Source organism: Muntiacus reevesi, chromosome 1 (assembly GCF_963930625.1).
Source record: "Muntiacus reevesi chromosome 1, mMunRee1.1, whole genome shotgun sequence".
In the NCBI taxonomy this organism is placed as follows: Eukaryota; Metazoa; Chordata; class Mammalia; order Artiodactyla; family Cervidae; genus Muntiacus; species Muntiacus reevesi.
The window spans coordinates 190,835,184-190,850,027 of NC_089249.1; the positions used below are offsets into that span (position 1 = coordinate 190,835,184).

The 14,844-nt window shown below is 52.4% G+C and overlaps 1 protein-coding gene across 2 annotated transcripts in view; it reads left to right on the forward strand.

The window, feature by feature from the left end:
- Positions 1 to 14,844, forward strand: part of CACNA1A (calcium voltage-gated channel subunit alpha1 A) — a 249,440-nt gene that overhangs the window by 216,796 nt on the left and 17,800 nt on the right. For both annotated transcript variants that reach the window (XM_065917635.1, XM_065917634.1), the window contains 6 exons: positions 3,813 to 3,929; positions 4,289 to 4,354; positions 4,529 to 4,644; positions 6,602 to 6,752; positions 10,457 to 10,584; positions 12,796 to 12,892. In XM_065917635.1, the coding sequence (XP_065773707.1) occupies positions 3,813 to 3,929; positions 4,289 to 4,354; positions 4,529 to 4,644; positions 6,602 to 6,752; positions 10,457 to 10,584; positions 12,796 to 12,892 (675 nt within the window). The remainder of the gene's footprint in view (positions 1 to 3,812; positions 3,930 to 4,288; positions 4,355 to 4,528; positions 4,645 to 6,601; positions 6,753 to 10,456; positions 10,585 to 12,795; positions 12,893 to 14,844) is intronic.

Consider the following 14,844-nt stretch of genomic DNA (forward strand, 5'->3'; position numbering starts at 1 on the left):
TGCACCGTCCCCATCTCTCCCTCAGCTCACTTATTCTGCTTCCTACACACCTGCACACTCCTCCCTCTGTTAAATCCCACCCGGGGACTTCCCTAGTAGTCCAGTGGCTAAGATTCTGTGCCCCCAGTGCAGGGGGCCTGGGTTTGATCCCTGGTCAGGGAACTTAAGATCCCACATGCCACAACTGAAAGATCCCACAGGCTTCAGCTAAGACCTGGTGCAGCCAAATAAATAAATGAAAATAAGTATTTTAAAAAGAGAGAGAGAAGAAATCCCACCTGCCTCTGCCCCACCCCAAGCCCCTTAAGGATTCCCCTCAATGGCATCTTTGCACCAGGATCTCCTCTCCCCTGCTAGCTAGCCATACATAAGCACTCACCCACTAGACACTTAACGAGCCCCAATTCAGTGCCCCAGATGGGGGGTTGGATAGAGGCAGACACCATCACTGCCCCCTCCCCTGCTACATCGCCTCCAGTCGGGTGGTGGTGGGGGAGGAGGGTAAGCGTTGGTCAAATAAGCCCTGAAACACACTTGAAATTTAACTGTGTTGCACGCTGAAGTATAAGCAGTGTTAACAAGGTGGAGAGGGGGAGAAAAGGACACTGGAGGCCCAGAATAGCACATGCAAAGGTCCTGGGGCAGATCAGAGTATGCAGGGGACAGGTCTTCAAGTGAGAGGCTGTGGCTGGAGCAAAGGGTAGAAGAAGGCCGATCTAGAAAAACTGAAGAGGTCAGAAGGGGACAGGACTCTGGGCCTCGTTGTGGGGGTCGGGGCGGATCTGGAGCAGAGGAGGTGTGATAGGAAGTGTGGTTACACCAGACGCTGCGGCTGCAGAGCAGGAAGTAGGAAGGCAGGGGTCTGGGCTGGAAGTGAGCACCAGGAATCCCAGGGAGAGATGACATCGGAAGAGGGAGGGAACGATGGGAGGACTGGCCATCTGAGCAGGGGTCTCTCCAGGACCTGGAGATGGGTCGGGTCTGGGCTGGGGGTAGACAGAGACACCTGGAGGATTTGAGTCTGGCTTGAACCATGAGATGGAAGTTAGAGAATGCCAGGAGAGGGTCAGGTAATGGGAAGAGCACAAGTGGGGGCACATTAGGCTTGACGGGCACCCCAGAAGAAGTCAGGTAGGCAGGTGGTCTGGAGTCCAGAGGCAAGATCTGAGCTGGAGATGGGGTCTTCAAGTGGCAAGATTTCTCTGGAGCCCTGAGGTCAGTGGTTCCCACGTCCTTCTAAGCACGCACATCCCCTGCCCACAGCAAGCCTTCCAGGGCCCGCATCCCTCCCCTTCAGCCTAGAACCAGGAATCACTAGGTAGGGTTGGAGGAGAGGACTGTTCCTTCGCAGCTGTGGACAGAAAGATGGAAACTAGGAAGAAGGAAGTCAGAAGTTCTGCAAGTACCTGAAGGACTCTATGCAGACCCAGGGAGAGATGGAAGGATGGATGAGGGCAGACTAGAAACTTCCCCTTCCCTGTCACCCAGACCTCTTTCACCTCTGCCCCCTCCCTCCCCCGTGTGTCTCCTCTCTCCCTGGCTCAAAGAAGGGCAGCATGCTCTCTGCACGTGTCTTCCGTCAAAACCCCCTTGCTTCTCCTGCATGGTGGCAGCTCCCACCCCCTGCTCTGCCCCCAGCCCCCGGAGGCTGCTTCCAGGGCCTGTCTGCCTTTGCATGAATCCACATGTTATGCCCCGCCCCATGAAGGGATGGCTTGTACTCTGGGGGTGGGTGGGAGGGGACTGGGGACACCTGGGCCGTTGGCCCTGGTCCCAAATGGGTGGCCGAGCAGGGCTGGGAGTCAGGTTCACAGGGCATGAAGGGTGACTCTCAGTCAAGCTGGGTTGGGGGGATTTATTTGAGGCACTCGAGACATTCTCATTGTGGTTGGGCCCAGTGTGGTCAGGGTAGGAGCCCCACACCCCTCCTCCATCCTAAATGTCTACCTAAGGGTCAACTGATAGGTCTCAGAGAGCATCCCAGACTTTTCTGGCAAACCCAGAGGCCTCTTGCCATCTTCAGAAATTCCTTGAGCCACCCCTCCCATTCCTGCCTCTCATCTCCCAGGCCAGAGTTAGCTAGTGTCTGGGAAACCCCCAAGAAGCACCAGGTAGATTGCCCATATAATTCATTGTCCAAACTTCTGAGGCCAAAAAGGTCGCTGTGACGGGGGCAACCTGAATGACCACCCCTGTGCCATTTTGGGGTGAGGGCTAGGCCAGTTTTAGCCCTGCTACATGGCCTTATCTAGAGCTTCTCCAAGTCCTCTAGTGGCCCTTCTGCTTCCAACCCACTGATCAGTGGTGGTTTCCAGGCCTGCCTGAAATGCCTCATACCACAAATGCCTCTGGTCCCCAAGCAGATACCAGAAGCCAGGAAGCCAGTTCCATTTATAGGATGCAGGAACCTTGGCGAACTGGAGGACACGCGACCTGCTTCAAGGCGGGCAGCCACATCTGAGCCTCAAGTAACTGCTACCAGCAAAGGCAGCCTCAGGGTGACCCAAAAGGCAGATTTGAGGGCAAAAAATCTGACTTAAATGGGCAGTTATTTTTAATTTCTAAAAGAAAACTCCTTGGGCCCGACAAAATAGTTTCCTTGGCCAGATTTGGTCCATGCGTGACTTCCAGTCTCTGGTACCCCAACAGCACCCCTTGAAGCCCCAGCAGGCAAGCCCCTGGATAGTCACCCCAACCCAACAGCCCCGTCTCCCCACCCCCACCCCACCCGGGGTTCTGGCTCGGGAGGGAGGAACTAGAGGCAGTGCCTAGACCGGGGGCCTTTGAGCAGAGGCAGGGTCCACCCAGGGAGGTCCTGGGGGCAGGGACAGCCTCACCTCCCGGCCCCCAGCACCGGCCCCTCCGTGGACTTGGGCTGATGGCGAGCTCACCCACCCACGGGCGCTGCGTACTTCCTGCTTCCCGCAGGCCTGGTCCCGTGCTACTCCACCCAGTCCCAGAAGCTGAGAAGCCATCCCTGAGAGGGGGGAAAGGGCCCCAAATGCATCTTCTCCGACTCAGCGGGCAGCGAGGACTCGCCCTGCAGCCGAACAGCCCCAGCTCCCTCCCGTCCTCCCCATTCCCGCTCGCCAAGGGGGTAAGAAAAGATGCTCTTCCGCTTCTCCGATTGGCTCAAGCCGCTGCTCCTCTTGGCCGTGGGGTGAGGTCAGGGCGGGCAGGAGCGGGTGGGCAGCTCGGCAGGGCAGGGTGCCCGGTGAGTCCCACGACAGATGCATTTCTGGCCCGGAGCATAACATGCGCTCGGAACCCGCACACGTCCACCAGGCCTGAGCGTGCTGGCTGCCCCGCCCCGCCCCGGTGTTTGTGCATCGTACACGTGTGATGGATTCGGCAACTTGACCCGCTTGTGTCCTATCGTCTCAGTGCATTTGGTTGTTGGGAGAAACAAAAACCATCTCGATTTTTTTCCTGATTGGATGATTCGGATATATTTTCTTTCCTTGTTCTTTTGTTATTTCTTCCCCACCCCACCCACCCCCATTCCTTTCTCTTCCTTCCTTTTTCTTTCCTTTCCCCTTTGCGGGTGGGGCTGGCTGGGAGGGTTTATGCTTTTGAGTTGATGCCTTTTCCTCCCTCTCACCCTTTCTCCTCCCTATCCCCTACTTCATTTTTTCGAGTTTTTTTCCTCCGCACCATTGCATTACTAGTGCTTTCTCTCCTCTCCCTCCTTATTTGGGGTCTGGCTTGCTTTTTCCTGTTGGTTGGCTTCATGTAGGGGCCTCTGTGAGTGGTGACAGCTCTGAGCCCCTGGGGGTGTGTGAATGGTCACCCCTCTTTCTCCATCTCCCCAGAATAACTTCATCAACTTGAGCTTCCTCCGCCTCTTCCGAGCTGCCCGGCTCATCAAACTCCTCCGTCAGGGTTACACCATCCGAATTCTTCTCTGGACCTTTGTGCAGTCCTTCAAGGTGAGCCCCAGCCCCTGCCCCTGCCAGGGCTAAGAAGAAAAATCAGGATCTCTCCCCCACGCCCACCCCACTGCGTGCTCTGGTTGAATCTAGAAATCATGTGGAAATGCCTTTATTAATATCATATACCTTACTGGGAATGTGTTACATGCAGGACTCTTTTCTAACTTCCTGCCCCCGGTATGTCTTGAGGGCTCCAAAGGGAATCTCCCAGAGCCACCAAAGATGCCCACCATCCCTGGCACCACGGGCAGCATGCGGCCACCCAACCTGCGGGGGTTGAGCACTGGGACCAGTGAGGGAAACAGCATGGGTAAGGGGCACCCAGCACTATTCTTCATTGCCTTCCTTCCCACCAGGCCCTGCCCTATGTCTGTCTACTGATTGCCATGCTTTTTTTCATCTACGCCATCATTGGGATGCAGGTGAGTGCCAGCCCTCTAATGTTCCCAGAGCACTCCCAAGGAGGGCCACCCTGCTTAGGTAGGGGTGGGTTAGGAGAGTCCATTTCAGAGAGGCACCTCTGTAGGTTGAGTGGAGTTTTCCTGAAGCTTCTGGCACCCGTGGCCACTCCTAGTCATCACTATCTAATTCCCCAGGTGTTTGGCAACATTGGCATCGACGTGGAGGACGAGGACAGTGATGAAGATGAATTCCAAATCACTGAGCACAATAACTTCCGGACCTTCTTCCAGGCCCTCATGCTTCTCTTCCGGTGAGGCAGGGGCACGCTTTTATCCTTCTCTTCCGGTGGGGGCGTGCCCTCCACCTTCTGTTCAGTGAGGTTTGGGGTGGGTGTGGAGCGGCCCAAGGACCCTAACAGGGCAGGAGCTGAAAGCCCTGGGATGCAAGCATGAAGACATTTTTCAGGGATTATCTCGAATCTTCTTGAGCTTCCTGTCGAGGGATTCTTGGCAACTGCACCTGATAGATGAGGAAACAGTCTTACAGACTCTGAATAGACCACTGAGGCTTGATTCTTAATTCTGATTGCATTTAGGGTTCCTTCATTCATTCATCAGAGGTTTATTGAGCACTTGTTGTATTTACTGCTGTTGTATTTACTGCTGTAAATACTGAGAACAAAGCAGAGACAACATTCTCTGCCCTCTGGATGCTTATATTTCCACAGGGGAGGCAGACAATCAGTGATCTAATTATAGAAGGCAGGAGGAGAAGGGGAAGACAGAGGATGAGATGGTTGGATGGCATCACCAACTCGATGGACATGAGTTTGAGCAAACTCTGAGAGTCGGTGATGGACAGGGAAGCTTGGTGTGCTACAGTCCATGGGATCACAAAGAGTCAGACACCACTGAGCGAGTGAACTGAACTGAATTATAAAGGATATTAGGAGATAAAATTCAAGATTAAGAGGGAAATGGAGGCATGAAGAACAAGTAATGTATGATTGCACTTATATGAGGTACCCAAAATGGGCAAATTCTTAGGGAAAAAGCTATTCAATATCAATATTGTCAGGGGCTGGGGGAGAAGAGAAGGTGTAGTTAGTGTTTAATGGGATACCAGTTTTCAGTTCGGGATGATAAATGGTTCTGGAGATGGATAGCGCTAATGGTTGCCTTTCTAAATGTGCTTCAGTTCAGTTCAGTCACTCAGTCCTGTCTGACCCTTTGCGACCCCATGGACTGCAGCATGCCGGGCTTCCCTGTCCATCTCCAACTCCCGAAGCTTGCTCAAACTCATGTCCATCGAGTGGGTGATGCCATCCAACCATCTCATCCTCTCTTGCCCCCTTCTCCTCCTGCCTCTAATCTTTCCCAGCATCAGGGTCTTTTCCAGTGAGTCAGTTCTTCACTTCAGGTGGCCAAAGTATTGGAGCTTCAGCTTCAGCATCAATCCTTCCAATGAATATTCAGGACTGATTTCCTTTAGGGTGGACTGGTTTGATCTCCTTGCTGTCCAAGGGACTCTCAAGAGTCTTCTCCAACACCACGGACTCTCGAGAGTCTTCTCCAACACCACACAGTTCAAAAGCATCAATTCTTCCACGTTCAGCTAAATACACTTATTACCATTGAATTATACACTTAAATGTTTAAAATTATAATATTTATGTATATTTTGTCACAATTGTTTTATCATTTAATAACAATCAAAAGAAAGAAATAGAGGAATAATAGGTCTTGCCTCCCTTGAGGGAGATGATATTTGAGCGAAATAGTTGAGGGAGGGAGCCATGTGGATATCTGGGGAAGGGCAGTTCAGGTGGAGGTTATGATGCATGCAAAGGTCCTGAGGCAGGAGCATAGCTGTCAGGTTGGAGGACAAGGAACCCAATGCACCTGGAGCAGAGTAACCTAGGGAGAAAGAAATAAGAAATGACAGTCACCTAGAGAGAGGGAAGTTTTAAAAACATACCTGTATCTCCAAGCCAGATCACTTTAATATCAAATCTGTGGGAGTGGGGGGCATTGGCATCAGCATTTTTAAAAAGCATTCCTCTTGGGCTTTAATGCACAGCCAAGGATGAGAATCCCCTCCTCTCTAGGCTCAAAGAGGAAAAAATGTGATTTACCTGGGACTCAAACCCACATCAGTCCAGCTCCAGAGCTTAAGAGATTAACCTTAGCACTCTGCCTCCCTGGGAGTAGGTGTCGGTTGTCCAGGGCTGCCTACCCAGGTCCCTGATGCCCCCTCTTTCCCCTCAGGAGTGCCACTGGGGAGGCTTGGCACAACATCATGCTTTCCTGCCTCAGCGGGAAACCCTGTGATAAGAACTCTGGCATCCTGACTCACGAGTGCGGCAATGAATTTGCTTATTTTTACTTCGTTTCCTTCATCTTCCTCTGCTCATTTCTGGTGAGTCCATTGACATGTGTAGAAAAGCTTCCTAGACACCCTCCCAAGGGTGTGAATTCTCTGGAATGTGGCTGTCACACACTTTTTACCTCCAAGACTTCTCTGGACCAGTCCACGATTAGGTTAACCAGAGTTTCTCACCCATGACACTCGTGACATTGGGGGGCTGGATCATTCTCTAATGAAGGTTGTTCTGTGCATGCTAGCATCCCTGGCCTTGATCCACTAGGTGGCAGGATCACGTGCCCCACCACTCTCCCAGTTATGACAACCAAAGATGTCTCCAGACATTATCAAGTATCCCCTGAAAGAGGGAGCAGAATCTCCCCCTTTTGAGACCTGCCGTGCATGCCGAGAGAAAAACTAATGGAGCTCAGAGCTGGCCCCAGGTCCCACCTAGCTGAGCTGTAGGAGACTCCCGCCTGCCCTCTGAAAGGTGTGTTCCTTCCTCTCTATGATCAGGAGGCAGGAAAAAGTCAGCCCCAGAAACACTGTCTGGAGGCTGTAGGGCTTTGCAAGAAAAAATTGAAAGGTTTTCACTAGTAAAAGATGAGTTTGTTAAAAGGAAGAGTCTCCTCAGACCTGAGAATATAACTCACTGTAAGACTGCAAAAAGGAACCAGGAATGAAAATATATATATCAGGAACCTCCATCCTGCTCTCTCTTTCTCTCTCACTCTCTCTGGGGTCTCATCTCAGCAAATCTTCTTTTGTTGTTTCCACTCTTCCTGGAATGGTTTGCGCACAGTCAGAAGAACTGAAACGATCTCGGTATTTCAGGCAGAGGGGATTTAATACAGGGATTGGCTACACAGGGTTGAAAGGGCAAACAGGCAACACTGAAATCACCAGGGATTAGCCACGGCAGGAAGGCGAGGGCTGGGGCATTAAAAGGAAGAGAGGGTGTTGACCGCCGCTCAGCCACCACTAGCACCCCTGCCCTGCACCCTTGAAGGAGTGCTGGCACCCTAGCTGTGTGCTGCCCCTGGACAACTGAAGACGGTGTTCTGTGGCTGCTGTCACAAAGAACCACAAACTTGATGGCTGAAAACAACACAAATTTTATCCTGCCACTGTTCTGGAGGCTAGAAGTCTGACCGTGGTGTTGGCAGGGCCATGATCCCTCCAGAGCGGTTAGGAGAGGCTCCTTCCTGGCCTCTTGCAGCTTCTGAGGGCCACAGGTGTGACTTGTGGAAGCATCATTTCAGTGTGACTTGTGGAAGCATCATTTCAGTCACTGCCTTTGCCCTCACATGGTCTTCTTCATGTGTGTCTGTGTCCAGATTTCCCTCTTTTGAGGACAGCAGTCACATGGAATTTAGCCCACCTTGATCCAGTGTGATCTCATCTTAAACTTAGATGATGAGAGTACAAAGACCATTTTTTCCAAATAAAGTCACATTTGCAGGAACTGGGGGCCAGGATTTGATTGTATCTCATGGGGACACAGTTCAGTCCGCAACACAGAGTCACGTGGGAAGCAGAAGGAGTCTCCTCTCTTCCTAGTCTCTCCTCCCCAGGTTGGCCTCCCTCCCACCCGTGGCTCCTGCTGTCAGGATGTAAGCTGCCCAAGGAGTATGGGAGTTATTGTTTTCAGACCTCAGCCCAAGCACCAGTATCTCTCAGCAAAAGCCCAACACATCCACTCTCTTCAGACCAGCAGTCTCACATTGAGATACTTGCAGCCTAAGTCTCAAAGCATCCCCGCACCCACCCTGAGTCCAGTGTCAACAGCCATTGACCTGGAGGGTCCACTGTTGTTGTTGTTGTTATTTTGTTGCCAGATTGTGTCCAACTCTTTTGCAATCCCATGGACTGTAGCCCACCAGGCTCCTTTGTCCATGGGGTTTCCCAGACAAGAATACTGGAACGGGTTGCCATTTCCTTCTCCAGGGGATCTTCCCGACCCAGGATTCAAGCCCGTGTCTCAGCATTGGCAGGCAGTTTCTTTACCACTGAGCCTCCAGGGAAGCCCAGAGGGACCATTGCCCAGTGTCAAATTCCCAAAAGAGAGTCGGAATGGGCCATCCTAGCTCCCGGTCAAATAGCCACCATTGTCTTAGTAGCTGTGGGTTCATATGGAGACACATTCATACTACAGCCCATCTGGGAAAGGCAGGCACCCTAGAAAACATCTGCTACACTTGACCATCAGCCCCTAAGAGGCAGGAATTTTTGTTTTGTTCACTGCTGCCTCCCCAACACCTAGGACAGTGACTGGCACACAGTAGGTGCTCAATCAGTATCCTGAAATGATGAATTGAAGGTAGGGACACCTAGAAATACAGCTTATTTGGTAAGCACCGACTATGTTTACATCTCCACATTTGCTTAATACCTAGTATGCGCCAGGCCTTATGCTAGGTACTGGGGATATAAGGAGAGAACATGTTTCTCTCAGTTTGCAGGGGTGCTGGGCAGACCAATCAGCAGACAGTAGCAGTATAATCTGATTTGTGGTTTGATAGGGAAGACAGAGTGAGAGAAGGAAGATTTCTCCCCCTGAGGGCCACTCAGGGAAGGTTGAGCAGGACTTAGACCACATATTGATCAAATCGGTTGCATATAGGGTCTTTCCTGGCAGTTCAGTGGTTAAGACTTCACCTCTGCAATGCAGGGGATGCAGGTTCAATCCCTGGTCAGGGAGCTAGGATCCCTCATGCCTTGCAGCCAAAGATCCAAAACATAAAACAGAAGCGATATTGTAACAAATTCACTAAAGACTTTAAAATGGTCCACATCCAAAAAAAAAAAAAAAAAAAATCTTTAAAATTGGCTGCAAGTAACAGGAATTTAACTGAAACTGACATAAGTGAAATACACAGTTCACTAATTTATACCACTGAAAAGTCCGGATGAGGCTGGGTCCGGGCAATAGCAGACCCTGCCCTCTTTGCTGTTTTCCTCCACCCTGGCTTTATTCTCAAACTTTCTCCCTGTGATGGGAAGGTGGCTGCCAGAGTGCCAGCAGAAATCCCAAGGAAGTCCCTCATTTGCTACTCTGGGTCACGTGCCCCTCCCTAACCAATCACAAGCCTGGGTTATGTGACCACCACCTATGAAGCCAGCCACATCCAACAACAGCATATAAGTATAAAGGCAGGGAGGGCTCCCCAGATGTTATTACTCAGAAGGAGAGAAATGATGTCCACTGAGGGAGCAGCATTTACAAAGGGCTGGAGGCAAGACTGATGCAAGCTCCCCATGTACTAAATAAAGGCTAAGAAGAGCGTGTGACAGGCTGCTACAAGATGCAGACAAAGGCAGGAAGATTCATCCATCCATCCGCCCAACACATATTTGCTGAGTAATGACTTTAGTTGGGGATGGAAACATGATAAGGTCCTGGTCCATGGAGTATTCATTTTGGTCTTGTTGGGGGTCGGGTGTGGGAGGATTTGGGGTCATGGTGGTCCCCTTGGTGTTGGCTCCTATGTCACACAACCTCTCCACCTCTCTCTCCAACTGTGTCAATCTTGGTCTCTGTCTCTGTCTGTCTCTCTCCCCATCTCCATTTCTGCATATCTCTGTTTCCGGGCTCCTTCTGTGAACACATGTCTTTCCTCTGTCTCCCCCCATCTCTTTCTCTGACTTCCTTTCCCCATTTTTATCTCCCTCCCTCTCTCCCTCTGGGCCTCTGTGTATATGTGTTTGGATGTGTCTCGCTCTCCCCGACCCCGTCTTGGCCCCTGGGGTCCCCACAGATGCTGAATCTTTTTGTTGCCGTCATCATGGACAACTTTGAGTACCTCACCCGAGATTCCTCCATCCTGGGTCCCCACCACCTGGATGAGTACGTGCGTGTCTGGGCCGAGTATGACCCTGCAGCGTGGTAAGCAGTCACCCCAAATCCTCCAGCCACATCACCCACCTTTCTCTGGTACTGAAGCATAGTCTAGATCAGGCTCCAGACCTTAGGCTGTTGTCTCCCTGGGAAGCTAGCAGGGATTTCAGTAGGATCAATCAAAGGAAAAGAGATGAGAATCAGTACCCTTGCACATCCTGGGTGAAATGATTTGGGTACCACCACTGCCCATACCCGAGGCTTTCTGGGAAATGAGGGAGAGACTCCACCATGAGTTCATCTCCTGTGAGTCTCTCCTGTTCCTGACTTTGAGGCCTCCAGATGGTGAGAACAAGTTTTCCAGGCCCCACGGAGGAAGCCAAAGGCCTCTCAGCCTCAATTCTCCTGGGAGTATGGGGAGAAGGGCTGGTTTAGTTCCCTTGGGAGACAGAATTAGCTACAAGATCAGCTCCCATTGGGATTCCAGGACCCTGTAACATGAGGTCATGCGAGGCCAGGGGAGAGGACGCACAGCCTTGGTGGTCCCTGTGTGTTCATGATTATGAGGGGAGTACGCTCTCACATCTCCATGAGCAGGGCAGTGCGCCCTCCCAGTTGACAGGTGATGATTTCCGAGCGTGATCTCCACCCTGCTCAAGTGTATTGAGTACCTTCTCAGCACCAAGCCCTTGCTGGACACTCAGATGTGCCATCCTGATGCTCAGAGCCCAGCAACCACAGACTGAAGATACTAGTTCAGGCTGAGCTTGGGGACTAAGAAAGCATTAAATAGAGGCCCTCCGCAGCCTGAGCACTGCAGGAGAGGCCTCATGAGGAAGGCAGGGAGGGATGAATCCTTGCCATTCTTACAGCCCCAGACAAGTCCACCATGAGACCAAGAGGCTGGGGTGAGCCACGGGGCTGGGGCTTGACTTTCAGCTGGTTCCTAACTCTTCCTCTTTTGATTTTAGGTCACAGCAGTTGGATGCTGTCCCCCTGTCCTCTATGCCACGAACCCCCCAGCCCCCAGTGTAGCCCATGTAGATTGTGGAGGAGGGAGATTCAGAAAGCCCTGGGGGAGGTTCTCCCAGCCCAGAGTTCCCAGCCCACTCCACACAAAACCCTCTGCCCACCCCGCACCCCCAGGGTCTGCAAGTGTCTGGGAACGTCTCAGGGACCTTCATGCATCCTATGTCTCCCTGACTCCTTCAAGCCAGGGGGTTCCCAGGCCCTGGCATCGTGACCTCACTCATGAGCACGGGGAGCCAATGTGATGCAGCTTGACCCCATGCCTCCACTAATCCCCTCTCTTCTCCTTTCAGCGGTCGGATTCATTATAAGGATATGTACAGTTTATTGCGCGTAATATCTCCCCCTCTCGGCTTAGGCAAGAAATGTCCTCATAGGGTTGCTTGCAAGGTTTGATTTCCACTAAAACCTGCTAGCATCCATGGAATGAGTGTGGCTTGGGGTTCTTAAATATATATATTTCATATATATATATATATAATCTTAAAAAAAACAGAGCCATCTCTCTCTTTTGCATTAAACTAGAAAACTCTCTTAGCCAACAGAATGCAGTCACGTAGACTTGATGAAGCATGGAACGTTTATCTCTCCGTTCCCTTCAGCCATTTCTGCTTGCTCTTAGCTGAAGCTGCCCATCCCGGGGTCTCAACGGCACCCCAAAATCAGACACATCCGAGGGGACCGTAACTTTGCATTGACCGCCGCCCCCCCCCCACCATCTCCTCCACTCTCTCCCTCTCCACCCTTCGCCTCCCGAAGCCCCAGCCCTTCTCCCACTGTCGTGGCCCCTCTTCCCCATCTAGGCCCCCTCAGAGACCAGCCTCAGCCAAACCAGGGAACTTGACCCACTTTTTTAAATGATACCAAACCAAAGAATTGCTCCAGACCTTTCTGAGTGAGAAGCACCCCCCCCCATTCTGTCCACATTCCACCAGAACTAGAGCTCAGAGTCAAAAGTGAATCTGACTTTTCTCTTTTCTCTCTCTCTCCCTGCTCATAAGCAGTGAAATAATATTTTTTTAATTACCTCTCCCATTTTTTTCTCCTCTTTTTTATTTATTTAAAACACCTCTTTTATCGTTCTCTGCATCTTTCTCTCTCTATTTTTTCGACTCGTGTGATTTTTTTTTTTCTTTTGGTTTTTCCCGCTTCCTTTTCTTCCCCTCCCTCCACCCACCCTTCTTTTGGTTCTCCGTTCCCACCTCCGTTTTTTGTTTTTGGTGCTGCCAGGGGCCGCATGCCTTACCCGGACATGTATCAGATGCTGAGACACATGTCTCCGCCCCTGGGTCTGGGGAAGAAGTGTCCGGCCAGAGTGGCTTACAAGGTAGTTTAACCCTTGCCAACCACCGACGTCCAGGCACTGGGGATTTTTCAGTGCTGACCAGGAACAGCCAGCCGAGTCTCTTTTTCCAGCGTTACTCTTCTTTTTTTTCTTTTTCTTTTTTCTTTTTTTCCCCTTTCCTCCTCAAGTAAATGGATCATGACCATCCCTTGATTCTAAGCAATTGACTGTGTCCGTCCTCTCTGATCAGTGTGTCTTGGTGTTTTGAGACTCTCTTATGGCCGACACGCCGGGGTGGGGAGAGGGAGGGGAGCCCCCAAGTCCCCTCGCACCCGGTCCCCCAGGAACCAAATTGGACACAAACACTTTAAGAGGTGGGATTGCCACTGAGCCCAGAGTGGCCCCCATTGCCCAGACCTGGGCAGGCACCTTGCAGAGAGGGGCTTGGACCCCATCTTTTATATCTCAAGCCCCCAGGTCTCATGGTCCCCTACACACACCTGAAGCTGATCTCTGACCTAGGGCCTTGGGGGATCTGAGACCTTCCGGGGAGCAACCCAGAGCCTCTCCCCTCTTCCTTGCCCGCTGGAGTTGCTTCCCCAGTCTTCTGTCCCTAAGTCACCCATCTCCCCCCCAAGACACCCCAACATGCCTCTCCATTGTTCCAGAGTGGGCAGGCGGGCCGCAGCTGGACCCCTGGACCGTGGCACCCTGACGCAGGCCATGCACGCTGCCTTGGCGGGGGCCTGGGGCGGGCAGGCACCATGGCCGACCTGGGGGGTGGTGCATGCTGGCTGAAGGAGCCGCCAGGCGGCTGGGCCGGGCCACCCCTCTAGACCCCTGTCCCGGAATCTCCCTTGGCACCCAAGGACAGATGCTCTGTTCCCCATAGCTCATCCACACGAAGTTCAGGGGATGACTCTGACAGTCAGCCCCTCCAGAAAGCATGGTCCCATCATTCCATTCTCCCGTCCCACCTTGGCCCCTCTGTGTCTGAGAATCCTTCCTCCTCTTCTGTGCACCTCCCTTCCTCCTGGGTCATGGAACCGCCTCCCCACATGCCCATTCCTCCTCCTCCCTCTGTGCACCCCTCCTTCCCAGGCGAGGCCGTGAGGTGCCCCCACCGGCCCCTCCCTGCGCCTGTCCCGTTCCTAGTTTTCCTTTTGTCCATCTCTTGATCTCTGCTTGGCTGTGTGTCGGTGTGTGTGGGAGCATGTGCAAGAGAGAGGGAGAGTGCCTTTTCCTCCTTGGTCTCTGTGCAGGGCCACCATGGGTTCATGAGCGCCTCTGTGCCAATTTGAAACAAGCATCCTTCCCACAGAACACTCTGTCTGTGGGGAAAATATTGGGACCCACCCATGTGGGGACAGCACGATACATTTCCGCTGTCAGCTGGGAAGGTGTCATTTAAACACAAATCCCTGATTTCTGAGATGGGGAGCCCTTTGTGCAGTGCACAACCTGCACAACTGTGCACAGTGGCCCAGTCTGTGTTTCTCTGTCTGCCGCCTCCCTCACCACCCTGCCCCAACCCATCCTTTGTATTCTGCTCTGAGTTTGCCATCCCCATCCCCATCTCCAGCTCTCTGCTTCCCTGTGTCTGCTCTGGTGGACGTCAATCTTCAGCTCCATGCCACCTCATCCTGGGCTGGTGCACGCCAGCCCAGCACCTCTCCCACGCCACCAAGCATGGGGGACAGAGCCCCTGCCTGGGATACAGGGAATTTTTTCTTCCCTGGGCCATGGGAACACCCTCTCACCCCTTCCCCATGCCATCGCACAAAAAGCCAAGACCCGGACATGCCCCTGAGATACACTTTCCACGGAGCTATGAATGAGTCTCGAGATTCCGTCTGCATGCGCCCCTGTCCGCTGTTCTGTGTCACGGCCTCACTGCATGTCTGCGAGGGGCCCGCCCCATCGGTAGTCGGGGAGCCGCCTGCCTGCCGCTTCTCGGAGGAATGATGTGGTCTGTGCCCATCTGGTCTGGTCTG